Below are 20,303 nucleotides of genomic sequence, written 5' to 3' on the forward strand. Positions count from 1 at the left end.
GGTGGGCCTGTGCCTACCAAGGTACCTCGCTACCTCGCTACTTAGGTAGACCCTTATACCTAGTGCCATCCAGGCCGAGACTCGCCAACGTCTCTACACTGAGTCTACTGTGGGCGCAGCCGGCGAGCCGGCGAGCCGGATGAATGAATGACCCTGGTGTTTCTGGGCTCTGCCCATCCATGCCCAAGGCTGCTAAGTGCTTATCTGCCTACCTAGGTAGGTAGGTATACGATTGTCACTGTGGCTGTGCCTGGGACATATGCATTCTGATGGGCTATGAGTGAGTGGTGTTTCTCACTGGCTTCGGGTGCTGACAGTACACTTCGTTTATACCCACACGAAAAAATTGAACAGGATAAGGAAGAAGCACCCTTGCCTCCCTGGTGCCTCTACTCTCGCTCATCCGCAGCACTCAGCATGATCGACCGACAACCCACCAACCTGCCTCCCTGCCTACCTACTTAATTGCCGTCGACCTCAATCCGCCTCGCCGCCTGCGCATCCGATCACGACAGACGTTGCACAGCTCGCGTCCGTCCTAAGTTGTCTCCCAACCGTGTAACGCTACACATCCCACTATCTAGCCATCCTCCGACAATCATCGCCCTCCCTTGCCACCAATCGTCAATCGTCCTCGTCTGGAGAAACGCCGGTCTCCTCATCCCCGTATTCTGTGGTGCAGCACCAAGACGAGCTGGAGCCCCTGCAGGGGAATTTCTTCCTCTACTCAAACGCCCCTTACAACCCTGCGTGCCTGCATCCGCCGCTTCAAGGTCCCCAGGTGCAGCGATATAGACCCGCCTCGCCGCCAACCTAGGTATACTTACACGCTGCGCTACACCATCCTGCCAGCCAATTGGCTCCTCTGGCATCAGCATCACGAGCGTTTCCATCCCTGCGAAGCATCCACCCTACGCCGTCCCTCCTCTAAAGCAGCGGAAAGAGTCGACCACCTCAGGGTCCTTTGTCCTCTGACATCCGCCCGTTTTCTGTGCTTCCGGTCTCGAATTTCAACGCAGCGCCATCTTGGCAAGGGCGTGTGGGCTTCGCATTGACCCGGTTCCGCCTCGCCGCCTTTCGCTCTATCACGCCGCTTCAGTTTCAGCTTTCAACGTCTTCTTCTCTCCGCCTTTCACAACTTTCGAACACGTCTTATTCTGCCGTCATTGACTACAACCGCCATCGGTCCGCTGTCGGCTTGCGAATCGCTCTCGCCAGGAAATCTGCGACAGCACTGTTGCACAGATTTTCCCTACCACGATCAGCAATCTTGTCCCGCCATAAAATATCGCCTCACGCTCGACCCCTCCATCCAGATCCTGCTGCGTCCACATTGGCTTTTCACGGCGCACTTCCACCCTTGTCTCATGATTAGTCTCAGAACGACATGCTAATTGCCAGATCCTCAATCCGATCTCTTCGTCATTGGCTTTCACTTGCATTTGTGGCCTAAACGCGTGCGTGGCCTCTCCGAGGAAAAGAACTACGGCCTTCTATCCTCGACAAGCTCTAACCGGCTCGTTCCAATTCCGAGCTTCTTTTGCGGCCGACTTCTTTCCAATCGGGCCCAGAGTCCAAGAATCTACCCCAACTTTCTGTTCTCGCGGATTGCAAATTAATTACTATAGCTGCTAAAGCAGGCCTATTTGTTATCATCTCATCGCGTCCCGGCTTGGGTGCGATCTAACATGCAACAATCTCCCGAGATGGACCCTTGGGGAGGTCAAGATTATACGCCTGGTGCTTCCTATCGTGAGTCGCTGCCGTCTCGCCCCTCTCCAATTTTCTAGCTCCGGGGCGGTCGCATGTTTGGGTGCGGCGCTTGATGAGGGATCTTCACGCGCGTATCCTGAGCTTGCTATGCCATTTTACTGGGGACTCAGTTGGTCAAACACAAACGTGGTGAAGGGATGCTCGAATCAACCGCAGAAGGCTTTTCTTTGTTGTTCTCGAATCCTGCCAGTCTAGTTGCTGACTAGTCATCCATACTTAGACAATGGAGTTCCCAGTGATGCGAAAACGCCCGGCGGCACCGTGAACATGGGATTTCTTAAGGGTTTTGGCGGGATGCAGAAAAGAATCACAAGAGGTCTGCATCCGTGGTTTCACATATTCTAGTTTAAGCTGACCCCAGCTAGACGGGCAACCTGCCAAGAGGAGAGGTCCTAAACCAGACAGTAAACCCGCGCAAACCCGACGACAGGAGCTGAACCGTCAAGCTCAGAGGTACGCGAAGTTCTTTCCTACCCTTGGACTCTTTGCTAAGGCGACGGCCGGTCAGAACGCATCGAGAACGAAAAGAGAATTACATTAAAGCCCTAGAAATGGAGCTTGCACGCCTACGCGAGGTCTTCATCTTCGAGCAGAATACACGTGACGCAACCATTCAGCAGCAAAAGATGCTGATTGAGAATCAGCAACGGGAGAACTTGGCGTTGAGAGAGGTTCTAACATCTCGGGGAATCGCATTCGAAAACGAACTCGAGAATCGGAAAGCCATGCTTGCGCTGAAGCCGAAGCGAGAGGAGAACTCGATGACTCCTTCGTCGATTAGTACCTTAAGTCCTCCATCCATAGGGCCCAGGTCGGTCGGGTACGGAGCGGTTGCTGCTTCCGCCAAAAGTGGCTATTCCCCTCAAGCATATCTGAATGGTGGCCCTATGAGCGTGTCAGGACACTCACCTGGGACCACTCACTACGCAAGTTCGCCTCAAGGACCGGAAATACAAGAGTTCGGAATTAAGAAGGAAGAAGGAATCATGCCAGATATGCCCGGCATTTTCGAGAGAGACCCCCAGTTGGGCATTGATTTCATCTTGAAGTGAGTGGGCATGCTGTCACATACTCTGGTTGTCTAGACTAACCACATGCTATCAGGCTGGAGCAGACTTGTCGTGATCACGAGGAGTATCTTGTACGGCGGTCGGCGGATTCTCCCAACACTGAGGAAGACGCGCTATTTTCTGGGCATGCCTTGATGGCGAGCTGCCCACCCCCAAGCCACATCGCGCGAGTTCCCGCGGAGGGCGGCGGTTTGGTGCCAACATACGAGCACAAAGTGCCTGACGCCGAGTCAGTCCAGATTTTGAACAACTTGCTCAATCTGAGCCAAACACTCAAAGGCAGCGCTATCCCGACTGGTCAAGTGACTCCCATAATGGCCTTACAATCGCTCAAGGGTCATCGAAACTACGCCACTCTGACGAGGGAGGACGTCTTGGGCATGATTGAGTCCATTAGAAGCAAAGTCCGATGCTATGGCTTCGGTGCAGTAATGGAAGATTTCGAACTCCGCGATGCTCTCTCGAGTATCTTTGCAACCAAGCCAGAGACATATGACCAACTGGGGACGGATTACACGGCTGAAATCGACGAGATGTACTCATGATGAATGATATAGGCGCCGACCACTGCGCTTGTGCGGAGGCGCTACCAGCGTATTTTTGTTGCTGGATGATTTCGGATTCTTTCTGTGGATGGCTGTCTCAGATATGAGATGTACTGCCCTTGTTGGTCCGGGTATCCAGATAGTTGATGTTTGGGGTCTTGACTCTTGTCGAAACAGGCAGAGCTCCAAGGTGTGATTCCATGTATTCTTGCTACGTTTTCAGTTTTCAGTTTTGGCACCCCTACCAGTCGTTACAGATAGGCTGTGAATACCTGGGCAGAGAATCGGCGCCAGGGCAATATTACAGGAACTTGTATCCCCACACCTTACGGAGAGCGAGCACATGCAATATAAGAAAAGGATGGGGGTCTGACAGAACTATGTATGATCGACGAGATCGACGCGATCGACGTGTCGGTCGCCGAAGTCCCGACCTGAATATTACGTATGGATCGCTAAGATACACGTGGACCTCATAGACGAGTATGTACATATGCGTGGGCTGGTACAAGTGGGTGTCAAGGTTTCTGGAGATCTTGGTATATATATATATTTCTTCATCCTCAAGTGTCAAAGTGTGTCTCCACTGTGAAACCCTGTCCACCGACCTGACTTCCTAGACCCCCATAAACCAACTTTGAAAAAAGAAAATGGAAAGGCTAGGTCTCAAAGGGAGAACAATGGCATCCGCCACGAGCACGGGTACGGGCAAGGGAACGGGCGAGGGGGAGGGCTCGGAGTCGGAGTCGGAGCTCATTGTCCTGACCTGCGCGAGCGGCAGGCAATGCACCCAGATCATCCCGCTTTTGTACGGCAAGTCGTCGCTGCGCCTGGTGGTCAACTCTGAGAAGTCGCGGGCGCAGCTCGCGGAACAGTATCCCGACACCCAGGTCGTGCGGGCGAATCTCCAGGTTCCTCAGGAGTGCGCGGATGTCGTGGACGGCGCCACCACTGTGTTTTACGTCGGTCCGCCTTTTCATCCGTACGAGGTCACGCTGGGGATGAACATGGTCGATGCCGCTGTGGCGGAGTCTCGTCGACGCCGGCAGCAGCAAGATTCGAACGGGTCAGACTCAGATGACGTCTCGCCGTCCAAGCCCAGCGCGGTCCATTTTGTCTTCAGCTCCGCCCTGCATCCGGAGGCTAGCAAGCTGCTGCACCACGACCAGAAGCGGCAGATCGAGGAGTACCTCGTCGAGTCCGGCCTGTCGTACACGATCCTGCAGCCGAGCACGTTCATGGACAACTTCATCGGCCAGCTGCTGGGCCAGAAGGACTCGTCGAGCGGGGAACCGGGGACCTTCATGGCGCCGTTCAACCCATCCGTGCCCATGTCCTTCTCCGCGGTGCGCGACCACGCCGAGGTCGCCGTCAAGGTCGTCCGCGAGCGCGCGCGCCACTTCTTCGCCACGTACCAGCTCGTGAGCACCCTTCCGATCACCACCACCGAGTACGTCGAGTCCATCTCCGCCGTTATGGGCAAGCGCTTCGACATCAAGCGCACTCCCTTCGAGCAGGCTGCGGAGATGTTCGTCAAGATGACTTACGGGGTTGACAAGGCCGATGACGTGGACCAGTCCTTCAGGGACGCGCCAGAGCACATGTTGCTCTACTACAACAAGAGGGGTCTGCTGGGCAACCCGGGCGTCTTGGAGTGGTTGTTGGGCAGGAAACCGACCACGCCGGCGGAGCTGGCGAGGCTGAAGCTCAAGGAAGCTGAATAGAAAGGACAAGTGAACGCTTGCTGGGGCTAGACAGGAATCGAAAGGTTAATGGGCGAAGAAAGGTAGACAAATGTATAAAATAATTGCGCTGATCACAGAAAGAAGAACCAAGGGACGCCGATGTGTGCCATGATTGGGCACCAGGGAAGGAAAACGTGATTGTGGGCGATGTATAATTGCCGTCTAATACCTGAACCTGGGCTGTCATCCTGAGCAAGTAGACGAAGACCCTCCTTATCGTTTCTGATGTTTGGACCTCGTCAACACGTCTCTTTTCCCCAAACTTATTCTTGTGCACGTTTACAATTCAATCCCGGAGCACGGCGTCAATCTCGAGAAGTCTCCCGGGTTCCCACAAACATCGCATGAGCCGCCGCCGCCGTCACAGTTACCCCTCCCAGCACAGATCGAATCAGTGGGCTCGACGCAAAACATCTCCAGTTCTTCCTGTGCTGGGCAACCTGGACACCAAGCAGCATGTTAGTTATGTGTGTGAGGGGAGAGAATAGGGAAAGAATCAGGATTTCGACGGTGTGAGTTGGGGTAATGAACAGGTGAGGTGCTTAGATTGAGGAAAGAAAGAAAAAAGCGTACTAGCGCAGACTTGATCTCCTGGACAGTCGTTGCGTGTTTGGCATGATGCTTGTGCGAAGCTCACCGCTGCGAAAGCAATGGTGATGAAGGCGATGAGACGCATCTTTGAGGTATTAGATACAAGGATGGTCGTCGGATGTAGTAGGTAGTCGAGGTTGACGAGTTGTTGTTACAGGTTGGTTTGATAAGAACCGCATATGCACTGTTGAAGAAGGGGGACACAGGCTTTATATAGTCATTGTAGTCCCAGTTGCGGTGAAGGTAGGGACTGTAGGACCACCGCGACATGCATCTCAGCCCGCGGGTGGCCTTGGACGAACGTGCATATCAGCCCGTATACCCATAAGCAAGGCAACACCAGGTGATCACCTGTTGTGTCAGCTACCCTTGATACTTACCGCAAGTTCCTATACCACCAAGGCAGCAGACGATCACCCTTCACCGATACAGATGGAATATCCACAGGGTGCAGAACATCTTATCCTAGGGGCCAACCTTGAAGTTGGTTCGATATCAAAACGAGTTTGGATATAGAGTAACAGGACCGGCGTCCTTGCTTGGTTTGGGCCTCTCTGTACAGGGTCGAGGAGACCTCGACCCTGAGATCCGAAGCAACCGTGTGTATTTATACACGCTGTGCGTAGGAACGGTAGGGATGAACGGTGAACATGGAGGTTGACGGGTCGGGCTTCCACTTTGAGTAAGGCTGGGTTGAGCGGCTGAAGATGACGAAGCCAGCCAGCTGAAGGGTTGCACGCATGATACACGAAGCGAGCGTGTAACAACATGAACAGCAGCCGGCGGTGAATCGTCCTAAACCTACCTAGGTACTAGGAGCATGGTAGACCCGCAGGCAAACGATATGATTGATATGGGACCGAAGCGTGTGACAAACCCCTGGTGGGAAAGATGGTTACCTTCGCGCTTTCCCAGCATGTCACCGTGGCAAGAAGACTTGTATTCTTGAGATGAGGTTTGGATTACAATCAATGACATTAGTCAACTCATTGTGAGCAGCCGCCACTGCATAGAAGAGGCAGCCTGATCGCGCTTGTGCACTGTGTTTCGAGGAGGATGGGGTGATTTCTTCAACCACTCTTTGAATACGTGAGATGGATCTGGCAAAGGTGCACTCGAGATGTGCCCTATTTCAGTCTGGCAGCGATTGAACAGTTCACGGGTGAGGAAGGGAGAACAGCAGCAAGAGAGATAGCATCAAGGAGGGACCAGTTGACAATCCAAAATTTGTACCTTACGCGAGGCTGTCACTTTCCGCGCTGCTTTTAGTTTCACTAGTTCGCGTACAGTACCACAATATATTATTGGTGGTGATAGAAGGTGATGCGCCACCAAGAGACGGTCTGCAAAGGGCAGCGCTGCGCTACCCCAAAAACAGAATAAAACGCGGCAAACAGATTTCCTTGCTTGGCGCTCGCATTTACACCCCACTACCTAGGTATTCGTGCGCTGGTCGAACATTTGTCTACGAACAAATTGAGGCTCGAGACATTGACATCTGTCCAGCATCCAATATGTCCGAGATAAGTCTTGCGGAAACAATTAGTGGAATTAGCGTCAACGACGAATGGGGACCAGCAACGACCACCGCCACAACTCTCGATGGCGTCCCTTACGCCCCATACTCCAAGAGTGACAAACTAGGTCGCATGGCCGACTGGACTCAAGAAGGCAAAGAAGGTCGAGACCGAGGCGGCAGACAATATGGGAGAAATTACAGAGGTGAGATCTTTTTCGATTCCGACAGTAAGACGTAACTAACAAGAGGTGTCCAGACCAACAAATTTATGGCGCAGGCACATCCTCTCTTTTCGCCGTGCAAGCTGCCGAAGATGAAGCCACCTTCTCCGTTGTCGACAACGCAAGAACGACCGCAAAGGGCCGTGGCTTTGGTAGAGGCGGAGTGACAGTCTTCCGTGGGCGAGGCCAGCGAGGAGCTGCCCAACGTGGAGCAAGAGGAGCATTCCAAAGAGTTGGACAAGGTCGCACTGGAGGTCAACAGCAAGGACAGTTTTTTGATCAGAGGGGCGGTCGAGGCGGCAGAGGTCGTCGATTCGGGTGGCGAGACTACGACAAGCCACAACGAAATCGTGATGCTTCAGTCAACATCCGCCCCGACTGGGTCATGAAGGAGGAAATCGACTTTAACCGACTCGCAAAACTCAACCTCGAGACTCCCGACGGGGAAGATATCGACAGCTACGGATTCCTTTACTATTACGACCGCTCGTACGACAAAGCTCCAGTCAAGAACACCGAACGCAAGCTCCAGTCCCTTGAACGAGCCGCATACAATGTTACCACGTCCGCCGACCCCGTGATCCAAGAACTGGCCGAGAAAGACGAGGCCATCATCTTCGCCACCTCAGATATCCTCTCCATGCTCATGTGCGCGACTCGATCTGTGTACAGCTGGGATATTGTGATCCTGAAGCACGGGGACAAGATCTTCCTGGACAAGCGACCCGACAGTTCGATCGACCTTGTCACGGTCAATGAAAATGCTGCCGATGCCCCACTGGAAGCAGACACGTCAACCACGCCATCCCAGCAACAAACCGGAGTCAAACCGGACAGCATCAATACTCCGTCCAACCTCGCCATGGAAGCCACAATGATCAACCACAACTTTGCCTTCCAGACCGTGATCGAAAACCCCAACAGCAAGGTCGAATTCCCTCACCCCAACCCGTTCTACAGTGCTTCCGAGGAGACGGACCCGCTCGCCTCGAAAGCCTACAAATACCGACGCTTTGACCTCTCGCTCGAGCGCGACGAAGAACCGCTGAACCTGATCGTGCGCACAGAGCTCGACGCCGCCATCAAGAACAACATCTCCGGGGAGGACCAGTTCCTCACGCTGAAGGCGCTCAACGAATTCGACCACAAGGCCCAAGGCAGCGGCGGCGCGTTGGACTGGCGCACCAAACTCACCTCCCAAAGAGGCGCCGTGGTCGCCACGGAAATGAAGAACAACAGCTGCAAACTGGCCCGATGGACGACCCAGGCCATTCTGGCCAAGGCGGATCAAATGAAGCTCGGTTTCGTGTCGAGAGCCAACCCCAAGAGCGCGGCCAACCACGTCATTTTGGGCGTCGTCGGCTACAAGCCGCGCGAGTTCGCCAGCCAGATGAACCTGGGCTTTTCCAACGGGTGGGGTATCGTGCGGACCATCGTCGACCTCGTCCGGAGCATGTCCGATGCCGCGGACGAAGAAGAAGATGGTGAGAAGGAAGAAGCAGCTCCCGCAAAGGACAGGAAATACGTCCTGGTCAAGGACCCGAATAAGCCGGTCATCAGGCTGTACGAAGTGCCCCTCCACACCTTTGAGGACGAGGACGATGCCATGACGGGCACGGTAGGCGAGACGGATGGTGCTGGGGAGGAAGCAGAGGAATAAAAAAAAATATCAAAATTGCGACAACGAGGCGATCGCCAACGGACGGGGCTGTCGAAATAGGACCACCACCTCGAACATCTTAGATATCTGCCCCCGGGCCCTAGAATGATGTATTGTAGGAATCGGGGAAGCGGACCCAACACCTACCTTGCAGGGAGAACTGCCGAAGACACGTCGAGGCAAAGAATCTTCCCCGACGAGTGTCCACCAAGCGGAAACAAGGTGGCGGCTGTGGTCAGTTACGAAGGGACTCGAAAGAGGCCTTTGACACGAAGCAATGAATGCTGCTGGGTGAAGAGCCATTGCTGCGCCTTGTGTTGTGTTCATGGCTACGACGATAGACGAGGCGGAAAAAGCTATCTCAAAAAGTCACTAGACAGAGAGTCACTCCCTGATGTGGGATCTTTAAAAAAGATAACCATCTATCTTGTTTACAAACAGAGAGACTGAAACCATGCCCATTAGTGAGGACTTTGCGGTGATATGTATTCTGTCAAACGTAACCACGTCAGATACTTTCGGTTCTATTTGGGTATATTTCCATCTATGCTCTAGCACCTACGCCGCGCTATACTATACAAAAGCCCTCTCAGAGCACGATGCTCGAAGTTCCATGCCAATTTGATATACCATAAGATTTTTTGCGCTTTTCACACAACATTGTCAAAGCGGTATCCCTTTATCTCATACTCTTTCCAATTTCACTCTCCCAATTTGCTGCCCTTTCGAACCCGTTGGACGAGGTCTGGTAATCCATCATGGCTTGATAGATGGCTTCCTTGGAGGTGGTCACAAACGGGCCATACTGAACAATGTTCTGATCCAACGGCTGGCCCGCGACGAGGATGAATTGTGCACCTTCATGAGCGCCTTCTTCCACTGAAGCGGTCACTAAGTCGCCGGCCTGCTCGAAGACGACGTTGTGGTAGGGTGTGACTGTTTCTGCTTTGTGTGCATCGGAGCCATTGGAGAATGTGACCGCGCCTTCGAGGGTGTACGCAAACGCATTCCATCCTTGCGGCAGTTCCTGCGTGATCTTTCCACCCGGTTGGATTGTGATATCAAGAAGCCACACAGGCGTGTAGGCCAGGTCCTTCAGAGACTCGACGCCCAGGCTTTTGCCGGAAATGACCTTCACGGTGACCTTTCCGTCGTCGGACTTGGCGATTGGGATCTCCTCTGCACGAAGATCGCGGTATCGAGGTTCGCAGGATTTGAGATTCTCCGGTAAGTCGACCCAGAGTTGCATGCCGATGCTGAGATCTTCGGTTGGCGAGGGCATCTCCGCGTGCACTATTCCCCGGCCTGCAGTCATGAATTGCAGATCGCCAGGCCCGAGTTTTCCTGCATTGCCGGCGAAGTCTTCGTGATGAACGGCGCCTTTCATGAGATAGGTGATCGTCTCTTGTCCTCGATGAGGGTGGTCGGGGAATCCCGCACTGGGAGGTACCCTGAAGTGATCGAGCATGAGGAAAGGTGTGAAATGGCGCAGTTTAGGTGTGCCGATTGAGCGCCGTACCACAGCACCCGCACCTTCTGATTGTTCGCGGGCGAGGAAGGAAAATTTGATCTGTCGTGGAGTCGTCATATTTGCTGTCGTGGTTGAGAGTAGGTGGGAAGGGATCAGAGGTAGTCCCAGAAAAGGTCTTGTTGTATGTTTGACGGCTGTTGGTTTGATACGATGTATAAAGTCACTGAGCACGGGTCTGGCTTGTTGAAGAAGCGTCTTCGAGGAGGCCAGAGTGCTGGAGTAGTATGCAATGAGAAGTGCTGCTACGATGGTGATCAAGAAAGAGTAGATTTGCCTCATGGAAAGGCGCGGGGAGTTACTTATACCTTTGGGACACCGTGGAAAGTCGAATATGCTAGAACAGGCAAGCACAATTTGACCATCACCATTACACGGGCAGTTTGCAGCTTATGAAGATCTTTCAATAGCATTTGGTTGTTGTGAGGCTGCGGCGCAGACACGGCCATGAACAAATGCCGTGGAAGCTTTCGGAAAACCTTCCGCGGGTTGATTGTGTAAGAATCAGTCAGCACCGGGGGCTCCCAGCGGCACCCAATTCGGAAAAGCCCGAGTCATGTGACATGCCAAGAATCCTTCAAGTTGCCTCCGCCGAATTTGGCCAAATTTAACCAGCTTACAAGTCCATTACATGCTTGCATGGCTAATACCTGGCCGCTATTCACAGAAAAGTCTCCAACACCGACTCGCAGCCGTGCTGGATACCCGTGAAGAACCTTGGAAGCTTTCTCGGGTATCTGCCCGACCATAGCCGCGGGCTGCAAGATGCCTTGGCTCACGCTCTAGTAACTCTTCGGGCGGCCAATGCCATTGACAACGACAAGGGCACAATGGAAGATCTCGAGAATGGAGGCCCACTCCCGGAAACAGAGGTGTCTCCCGCAACCACACAGGCCGTGACGACCTTCGAGCTCGTCATCATATCTTATGGCCATGCCCATGGCCCTCTCACGCTCCCTGACCCTGGTGCCGTGGAGCAGCTCACCTTTTCCGTGAGGTCCATCAAGAACCCACCTGCCAAGCTGCGCAGGACACACACGGGTCTATCCTCTCATCTGCGCAAGGAAGTCATGGCCAGTTCGGCCGCCGTCGCAAGATTGGGCATCATTGTCGGGGCCGTGCAGACGAAAATGGTTGAGATGAAACTCGCCCGCGAAGGCGTGGACCCAACCGCCGAGTCGCCTTCGCCACCTGCGGCGCCGTCAGTCCTCGTTGTCGGCATCATGTGTGAACGGGGAAAACATCGCAGTGTGACTTTTGCAGAGGAGCTCTCTCGCAAGATCCAAGCAGACGATTGCTGGGCAGTCTCGGTTCAGCATCGTGAGCTGGACCCTCCGCCACATCGCACCGGCGCTGCCATCCAGGATGAGGACAGATTGACAGGGGACGTAAGAGCCGGAAACAAGCCCGGGAAACAGCGTGGTTTGGACCGGAAGAAAGGTAAGTCATCAGCCAGAAGATTCTTGCAAGAAGATGCCCCCGATGCTGAGGAGGACGTTTGAAGTCCCCAGCACAGGAAGAGAAAAGGAACGCCATGATTCAATCTATGGGCGCCGCATGGACCCTGAGGGTAATCGTTGGCCTGTGTTCCACGCTTTGTAATATCACAATCTTGAACCTGCTATCCCGCCGTACCAAGTATCTACATTATCTGCCAGTACAGGAGAGAAACAAAAAACTATTCCGCACTGCATCTCGTCTCGGAAACCAAATAGATGCCATTCCATGGTTTCCTTGGGGGGCCCCTACTATTCCGAGTTAAGTAGCTCGGTCGGCCCGCCTCAACATCTCGCTGCCCAATGACTCCGACTCGGCCGCTTAACCCGCAAAATAACTAGATGAGTCCTCGATCCGGTTCGTGGAGAAATAGTCAGAGCTACCCGTTTCTGCAATCCTGGAGTTTTGAAAGTCTGGGGCTTTCCAGGGCGCCCCACGCCTCTCCTCAACGACCATCTCACCCCATCAGCATATACGTAGTTACGTCCGTAGAGCACCTCGTATACATATACCACCAGCAGCAGCCTCAGATATAAAATAGTGGTGTCCGGCCTCGAGTTGCTCGCCCACTTTCACCAAACCCTCTGTTCTTTATTTCCCAGATTTATATCTCCTCCTCCTCCTCGAGACGAGGAACCGGATTCCCCGTGCCCCTCCATCTACAAAGTCGAACTTGTCAAAGAGAAAGACCCCTGAATACCTGGCCTGATTGATCGAGGACTGAGATTATCGAAGTCCAGGTGGTGAAAAAGTTGAAGTCATGTTCTACGAACCAGGCAAGACCGAGCATAACTTGCCATATGATCCTTTCAAGGTCAGTCTTCCTCTTAATATCACTGGGTCTGGTGGAGGCGAGACCTAGATCTCCACTTGTCTGGTTCTCCTCGGTGATGGCTGCAAGTATTTTCACGAACGAGAAGAAGAAGAAGAAGAAGAAGAAGGGGGAGAAAGGGGATGAAGAAAAGACATTCAAGACAGACGAGGAAGAACAAAGGCACATGAAATGTCTTCCCCTTCCATGGCTCGCACCCCCGAGACAAACTCATTTCTTTCTCAACGACCGCCTCCGATTCTTTGCTGTCCATCATAACGCTGCTCTGTCCTCTCTCCTCTCTCCTCCCTTTTTTTTCCCCCTTCCTCTCCTCTCTATTCTCCTTACCGCACTCATGCTCACTCGTCTCGTCACAGGCATGCGTCATCCCCCGCCCAATAGGCTGGATCAGCACCGTCTCGCCTCTCCAACCAGACACATCGACAACTCCATCCCCATCCGCGACATCTGCACCACCGCCAACCAGGAGAACAGCCAACCTCGCGCCCTTCAGCCAATTCAACAACCTCACCTTCGACCCGCCCTTCGTCATGTTCTCCGCGAACCAGACTCCGTCTCTCCAACAAAAGGACACGGTGCGCAACGTCGAGGCCACGGGCGTCTTTTGCTGGCAGCTCGCCACCTGGGACCTGCGCGAGGCCGTCAACATCACCGCCGAACAGGTGCCCTACGGAGTCGACGAGTTTGAGCGCGCGTCCCTGGACAAGGAGTGGTCCACCACCCTGAAAATTCCCGTGCCAATGGTCAAGGCCTCCCCCGTCAGGTTCGAGTGCGAGTATCACTCCACTCTGCGCTTGCCCGGGAACCCGCCCATGGGCACGGTCGACGTGGTCATTGGTAAAGTCGTGGGAATCCATATCGATGACCGTGTCTTGACCAAGGATGGCAAAATCGATGTGGCCAAAACGCAACCCATTGCAAGGTGCGGCTATTATGATTATGCTGTCGTTCGGGAGACATTCGAGATGATTATCCCCGGCACCACCGAAGCCATTCGCTACGGCATGGAGGGCAATGTGAGGAAGCACAAGGCTGCCAGAGAGGCGGCCAAGGAAAATGGGGTTAGTGAGTCAGGACCACCGTGATAGAGGATGCTTGCCCAACCATACGCTACCCTAACCCTCAAGGGCTTCCTATTCACATATCATGCTATCCTGATGCAATGTACCGCCGGGCTTGGGCGTGACTATTGTCACTAGATTCCAAAACGAAGGTCTGTGCCCATAAGACATACGTCTCCTAGCGGATACCTGTAGTTTCTCGAACCTAGCACAGCACACGACTTGATGTCCTTCATCATCAAACAATGCCCTTGTAGCAACGCTCGTCCTCATCCATCCCTTCCGAGAGGTCTGTGGAAGTCGCTGTCTTCAGGGTTGCGCCAGAGCCGCTGTCCTGAGATATTTCGCTCTCTGCAGACCAACCGCTATCGACCGTAGTCGATCTCCCCCGAACCAATTTGCCGTGATCCAAGGTCTCTATTTCCGCCTCTGAACTTCGACCTTGTAAACGTTTCAACCGGGGAATTTTGGTTGTACGTTCACGCGCAGATTTGCACTCCATATCGGTGGTCGGATTATGCGTGGAGCTCGAACCACTGGCCATGCGAGATGCGAACTTTCGTAAGACCTCAGCCGCTCTTGCTAGCTTTTCTTCCTCTGTATCACGAGGAATGTGTTGCGAAATGCTCGATAGGCCAGCACAATTGCTCCGATCCAGGCTATGCTTGTCAGACGCAGTGTGATCGTCGAAACCACATTGGTCAACATGTCCGCCATCAGAGTTTGATTCCTCTCCGTCGGCTTCAAAAGGACTAGACTCATACTCGTCGGTATGCAGCCCGTAATGAGTTCTTGTCGAAGGGCGAGTAGACAGAGGCAACGGAACGGATGCTGGAGACGGCGTACTCTGTACGCAAGGTAGCGGTGGCCAGAAATGTGGTTCGACCTTGAAGCTGCCCGACTTTTCCGTGGACACTTCCTTTTCGATCTATGCATTGTTAGCACTTATATTGATTTCTTGACCGGGGTAGGGAATGGAAGCTGACTTCAGCATGCTCAGGAAACAAGAAAGCCCGGCCGTCTGGTTCGCTTTCAGTCATAGTTGCCAGCGACGTTGACCTCTCACATCCTTTGGTCTGGCGACTGGGGAAATAGGGAGAAACCTGTCTCGGTTTGTTTTCTGGAAATGGTCTGTCACACCGGAGGGCGAGCTCTGCTACCCAGGGTGGGTTGTTCAGAAAATTCTCAGGCACATACAGGTATGGGTCCTGGAACAGAATCAGCGTCCTATCGTGGCCAGCGCACTGTTTCTCACTCACATCATCTGATGTCGAATGCTGGTATTTCTTCTTTCTTTTCCTTGATTCCGGGCTCAGCTCACCAGCAGTTCCTGACGTTGGAATATGAATCGGTCTCGATTCTGTAGTCGAGTCTGGCAATGGGGTAATAGCTGCTTTTATTCGAGTGTCTTCTTGCGAGCCCGCATTCGACTCTGATTCACTGTCCGTATCACGAGAATCCTTGGATTCATAGCCTTCCCGGTGCGTAAAACGGAGACGAATATCCTCATGAGTTGGATTTTCGGTCCATTTCTCTTCGTCTTCACTTGCCCTCAAGGATGAAACGGCAATGACAACTGACTCTCCATCGGAATAATCCGAGTCCGTACCATCTCGAGCAGCAGCTGATGCATCGGATTTTAGCTCTGACGCATCGTCTTTTAGCGTGTCTGCGGTTCCAGTAAACAGTTCAGACGGACTGATCTCGCTGGAGAGCTTTGGCTCGCTTAGAATCTCACCATTTCTCGCTGGTTTCGGCAACAAATTCAAGCCAGGGGTTGCCGCTGTGGCCAGAGTGGAACGACCTCCAGGCAGATCTTGAACTTTCTCATCGTTGGCGACGTAGCCTCTGTCGATGACAATGTTTGCAGATTGATAAGCTCCTGTTCCCTTGCTGTTAAACTGGTTATCGTACTCTTGAAGCATAGCCCTCCTAATTTCCAAGTCGCACTCATCATTTGCATCTCTAAAAACGTTCTCCACGGCGGCGGTCGCACCTGGCAGGGGCAACGGGAGTCCTGAGACGGGGGTGCAGAGGGATGAAACTTCCTGTAGCTTGTCCTCGGTGATGGACGTCTGGGCTGCAGCCATCGCTTGGCGAAAATTGATAGTGGAATTCAATACCCGCGGCTGAGGAGGCCTGGCGGTCGGGATCAGATGAGGGTGATCATCCCCGAAGAACTGCAGGAGAGGTGTACTCGCCAGCTGAACAGGAGGCAGTGAGGGTGTCGCTCTGGGAATGTCAATGGGTGAAGATCTGGGTTCATCCTCGATGATTGACTTTCCAGGCTTGAATCTGACCGACTTTTTCGGGCTGAGACTCTTCCCCGGGGAGGGAGGTTTGTTGCTACAAACGTTGGCATCCTCCGACTTTGAATCGATCTTATTCTCCTTGTAAAATAGTGAAGTCGGAGCCCGAATGGCGTCAGCTAGTGTTTCGAGGAAGGTCTTTGGAGGTGATCCAGCTTGAGAGGAGTCCGAGCACCTGCTGCTCGGAGTGCCGCGGCTGAGCTTAGACAATCTCGATAGAGACGAAGCGGCGGACGTCTTAAGAGGATGAGGGCTTGGTGTTCGATAGTACCGCTTGGGCTTGTCTGACGTAGAAGGGCTTTGGCCAGCGCTGAAAGGGTCGTGGTCAGGGTTCGAGGCATCGTAGTCGGCGTATAGTTCCTGTTCGAGAACATCGGGCTGAGACTTGTCATGCTGAGGCTTAGCTGACGACGGGCTGCGTCCTTTTAGCGGCAGACTCATCTCCCAGAGTCCAGACATACCTTGGATTGCCTCTCTTTCTGACCGAGCCGATGAGAGATGTCAAGCTCTTCCGTGGAGTCAAAGCAGGGAGGGTCGCCGAACGAGCTCTTGGTGATGGGGAGGGGGACTTGTGTTCTTCTGGCAGCTGGACTGCTTCATTGACCGTCCGCCGTCGCAGGCTGGGGAACGGCATCGTCGCTTAAACTGATACGCATGTGGATACAACAATGAGAGAGAAGTGTCGAGAGGCCCAAGGGCTTGAGAAGGGAGAGGCTCCGGGGTGACAAAGCGGTTTCAGGACTGTGTATTTGGGTCAAAGCAGTGATCAAAAGTTGCCGCAGACTCCAGTGAGCAGGCAGTAAGGAGCAGTGTGCCGCCAGTGCCACAGGGAGCGTTTGGAAGGTGAAGGACGGAAAGAAGGACTCTTGGTCTGTCTGAAATTTCGACCCAAAGTATCGTGAGGAAGCAACTGGTGAGATTTTCAGACGAAAGAAAGAGGCGGCTGAGAGTCTCCCGCGGTGAGGCTCGAGTCTGTTCCGAGGCGGGCGTCTTCAACAATTGTCTTTCACTTGCCGCTCAGGCAGCACTGGCCCTCAGAAATATCACAACGTAGTGACCGTGACACCGCTTCCTTCAATCATCACTTCCAATGTCGTCGGCCTCCTCCTTTCTCGACTTCGCGTGGTGATCGTCTGGCCTGTTCAATGAAGCCCGCATCATAAACTCTGCCTCTGATCTCTGCATGGATCAAGAGCCCCTTTGCTGGTTGCCAGCGAGCGTCTGCCTTTCCATGATTTACGAGCTCTCTATCAAGCCTGAAGTAAATTTCTGCTGCGAAGGCTCTGCTTCACAGTTCAAGCTCGACTTCAATGCTTGCTGGGACAGAGCTGCAAATGAGAACACCATCATCTCCTTCCAAGATCCCGTCGATGTTTCCCTTCAAGAGCTTGACTTCACACGTTCCACACGCCCCGGACCGACAGCCGTAGTCAGGAGTCAGCCCCGACTTTTCTGCGAGTTGCAGCAGAGATAGACGATCCTTTGCCAGCCACTTGGCCTTCACATTGGACTTGCGAAAGATGACAGTGGCCTCTTCGATGTCTTGCATGATGATTATCTTTGCTCCGTCAAGCCTTGATCTTGTCGAGGTTCCGGGCGCTCGGTCGCGCTGTTCCAAATCTCAAAACGAACCACCGTAGAGCCTTGCACGATCAAAAGACAAAATTTGACAAGCCTGAAGTTGTGTCTTGGAGAGACTGATTGGAAATTGATGGCAGTTGGTATGGGGATCGCCACCAGCAGTGAGATAAGCTCGTATTAGGCTGAGACTCCTGGGCTTAGCCGAGTATCTCGGTTTTCTCCGCGTGGCTTGGTGGGATATATACAACAGCCAATGTCGAGGCCGAACTGTGGGAGACAATTCTCCAGTTCTCTACCGAGTACTTGCTAATGGGATATCTACTACGTCCAGTGTATCAATCATAAGAGGGGGAAGCATGAAAACGAAGTTGGGAGAGGGACCAACTTGTCGCGCCTGAAGATCCCCCCACAGTCATCTTAGGCCCTGTACCTAGTAATTAACCGCTAAGGTGACGAAACCCCTTTTCGAATAAGCTGAAGAAAATCAATGTCTCTTCATCGACTCTAACACGGACTGCACTTTGGCGAAGCTCAGTTCGTCTATTGTTTCGCGCCACAGCTTCTCGGTGACAAGTTTTCCTTCGGGCGTATAAAGCATGGCCGCAAACCTCAAGTTCCATCCCATTAGCAGGAAAGAAATACAAAAGACAGGAGGTCGGGACGGTCACTGGAAACTTACGGTTTAATCTGCCAGCCCATTACGAAGCATCCATGAGACTCCTCTCCTTTGATTAGGCAGGCGTCGAGGTACGTTGAAGCGCCATCCCGGGTACTTCTGGCGGTGAGTGCGGCAAATATGTTCCCAAGAGCCACCAACAGACCCGGTGCATCGCGCGCGAGCTTTGTGCCCTTGACAAAGCCAGGGTCTACGAGGTTCACAATGACTTCGTCGGCCGACACATATTCCACGAGTTTCCAGAGAAACATGTGCGCCAGCACCTTGGATGTGTTGTACGATTCGCTAATGTCGAAGGCCTTTGGATCGTCGAATGACGGGAGCAACGGGGTCTTGTCCTTGTTCGGGAATTTTGCAGTCAGAGATAGCGCTGCATTGACGATAGTTAGGCGGCCAGGAGTCCCTGCTGGGGCTTTACTCCTCAAGACAGGAAGCAACAAGATGGCAAGGAGCACCGTTGAGAGGTAGTTGATTTGAAAGAGCTCCTCGTGACCGGTACCAGGCACGGTGTTGAAGTTGTACGTCCACCTGCCAGCATTGAGGATAACGATATCGAGGCGGGACAGGTCGGATTCGGCGCGCTGGATAAACGCCTGGATGGAATCATAAGAGGCCATGTCCAGTTGCCAAACATCAATGGTCGTCCGTGGATAAGTGGCATGGAGCCTTTTAGCTGCTTCGGCCCCTCTCTGAGGAGAACGGACAGCTAAGATCAGACGTGAGAGGTTGAAAGAGAGGAGTTGACGGCCACTCTCGAAACCCAGGCCTGGATATTTTTGTTAGCAAGCCTCCACCTTGGTTTTGTCGTGGCCACGATCGCGACATGCACGGGGTACAAAGTAGGATGCAAAGAGAAAGAGGACTTGCCTGTGTTGCCTCCAGTAATAATGACAACTTTCCCGAAGAGGTCGGTGCCCTGAGGTAGGCGCTGAGGTTTGGCAAGGAACTGGTTCCGGATGAAAAGCCTTGGAAAGAAGGGGATGGTTATAGGTGGCAGTTCCTTGGAGGAGGGCATCACGAACCGATCCAACGTCAAATGAATAGAGATACAAGTGAGGAATCAGATAGCAGCAACCTGGGATTGACGGACAATGAGAGAGGCAGTTTGGGTGCACTCCGTATATATATGTGCTCAGTACATGCTCTCACCGGTGCGCTGTTCACGCAATGGTCATCACTTCGGCGCCGAGTTGACAACATTCCGGTCGATGTAACAAAAGCGCCATCTGTCGGCGGACCAAGACGAGGCCAATCTCATGTAGACCGATATTGACATGGGAATGTCACGACTGCGAGGCTGGGTAATTGATAGTCATCTCGCTATGTTCCCCTGATCCGAAAACGGTTTAAGGAGGCCAGACTATACCCGAAGTAGCAAATGATATGTGCATGAAGTTCCCCGCCTGGAGACAAACTTCAAACCACGCGCAGCCTCGAGACAAGAGTCACAGTCGAGGGAAATGCTAATAGGCCTTACAGTGTGTTGCCCGCGCCAGAATCTTCAACACTTTACTAGAAGGAGAAAACAATCCGCTGTCGCTTCGGGCCAATAATCACCACCTCTTCAACTGGCATCCTACGGTTTACACTTGATTTGATGATTCATCACCATTCTGGTGAAGTCAACTTCGTCCGTGGATTGACTCTGCCCATGGTAGCAATATGCCCCAAACAAACTCGTCGCGTAAGTCCCCA

At 53.1% G+C, this 20,303-nt stretch overlaps 9 protein-coding genes across 9 annotated transcripts; 5 read left to right on the plus strand and 4 right to left on the minus strand.

The window, feature by feature from the left end:
* Positions 1-1,688: 1,688 nt before the first annotated feature.
* Positions 1,689-3,388, plus strand: Z520_12127 (uncharacterized protein; the record flags this gene model as incomplete). Its single annotated transcript, XM_016782614.1, has 5 exons — positions 1,689-1,752; positions 1,994-2,089; positions 2,139-2,226; positions 2,282-2,821; positions 2,878-3,388. 5 exons carry the CDS (start codon positions 1,689-1,691, stop codon positions 3,386-3,388), a joined length of 1,299 nt encoding a protein of 432 aa, XP_016626257.1.
* A 680-nt stretch (positions 3,389-4,068) lies between these two features.
* Positions 4,069-5,112, plus strand: Z520_12128 (uncharacterized protein; the record flags this gene model as incomplete). The annotated part of the gene is made up of 1 exon (XM_016782615.1): positions 4,069-5,112. One exon carries the CDS (start codon positions 4,069-4,071, stop codon positions 5,110-5,112), a length of 1,044 nt encoding a protein of 347 aa, XP_016626258.1.
* Positions 5,113-7,238: 2,126 nt separating this feature from the next.
* Z520_12129 (eukaryotic translation initiation factor 3 subunit D) lies at positions 7,239-9,124 on the plus strand (the record flags this gene model as incomplete). The annotated part of the gene is made up of 2 exons (XM_016782616.1): positions 7,239-7,446; positions 7,500-9,124. The coding sequence occupies 2 exons, from the start codon at positions 7,239-7,241 to the stop codon at positions 9,122-9,124; spliced, it is 1,833 nt and encodes a 610-aa protein (XP_016626259.1).
* A 679-nt stretch (positions 9,125-9,803) lies between these two features.
* On the minus strand, positions 9,804-10,712 carry Z520_12130 (uncharacterized protein; the record flags this gene model as incomplete). Its single annotated transcript, XM_016782617.1, has 1 exon — positions 9,804-10,712. The coding sequence occupies one exon, from the start codon at positions 10,710-10,712 to the stop codon at positions 9,804-9,806; it is 909 nt and encodes a 302-aa protein (XP_016626260.1).
* A 387-nt stretch (positions 10,713-11,099) lies between these two features.
* On the plus strand, positions 11,100-12,154 carry Z520_12131 (uncharacterized protein; the record flags this gene model as incomplete). Its single annotated transcript, XM_016782618.1, has 2 exons — positions 11,100-11,149; positions 11,320-12,154. 2 exons carry the CDS (start codon positions 11,100-11,102, stop codon positions 12,152-12,154), a joined length of 885 nt encoding a protein of 294 aa, XP_016626261.1.
* An 885-nt stretch (positions 12,155-13,039) lies between these two features.
* Z520_12132 (uncharacterized protein) lies at positions 13,040-14,066 on the plus strand (the record flags this gene model as incomplete). Its single annotated transcript, XM_016782619.1, has 2 exons — positions 13,040-13,154; positions 13,363-14,066. 2 exons carry the CDS (start codon positions 13,040-13,042, stop codon positions 14,064-14,066), a joined length of 819 nt encoding a protein of 272 aa, XP_016626262.1.
* A 214-nt stretch (positions 14,067-14,280) lies between these two features.
* Positions 14,281-16,985, minus strand: Z520_12133 (uncharacterized protein; the record flags this gene model as incomplete). Its single annotated transcript, XM_016782620.1, has 4 exons — positions 14,281-14,970; positions 15,029-15,250; positions 15,302-16,766; positions 16,813-16,985. The coding sequence occupies 4 exons, from the start codon at positions 16,983-16,985 to the stop codon at positions 14,281-14,283; spliced, it is 2,550 nt and encodes an 849-aa protein (XP_016626263.1).
* A 654-nt stretch (positions 16,986-17,639) lies between these two features.
* Positions 17,640-17,900, minus strand: Z520_12134 (uncharacterized protein; the record flags this gene model as incomplete). The annotated part of the gene is made up of 1 exon (XM_016782621.1): positions 17,640-17,900. The coding sequence occupies one exon, from the start codon at positions 17,898-17,900 to the stop codon at positions 17,640-17,642; it is 261 nt and encodes an 86-aa protein (XP_016626264.1).
* A 516-nt stretch (positions 17,901-18,416) lies between these two features.
* Positions 18,417-19,225, minus strand: Z520_12135 (uncharacterized protein; the record flags this gene model as incomplete). The annotated part of the gene is made up of 2 exons (XM_016782622.1): positions 18,417-18,540; positions 18,612-19,225. 2 exons carry the CDS (start codon positions 19,223-19,225, stop codon positions 18,417-18,419), a joined length of 738 nt encoding a protein of 245 aa, XP_016626265.1.
* Between the last annotated feature and the right edge of the window lie 1,078 nt (positions 19,226-20,303).

The sequence above is a fragment of the Fonsecaea multimorphosa genome, assembly GCF_000836435.1.
Source record: "Fonsecaea multimorphosa CBS 102226 unplaced genomic scaffold supercont1.48, whole genome shotgun sequence".
NCBI lineage: Eukaryota > Fungi > Ascomycota > Eurotiomycetes > Chaetothyriales > Herpotrichiellaceae > Fonsecaea > Fonsecaea multimorphosa.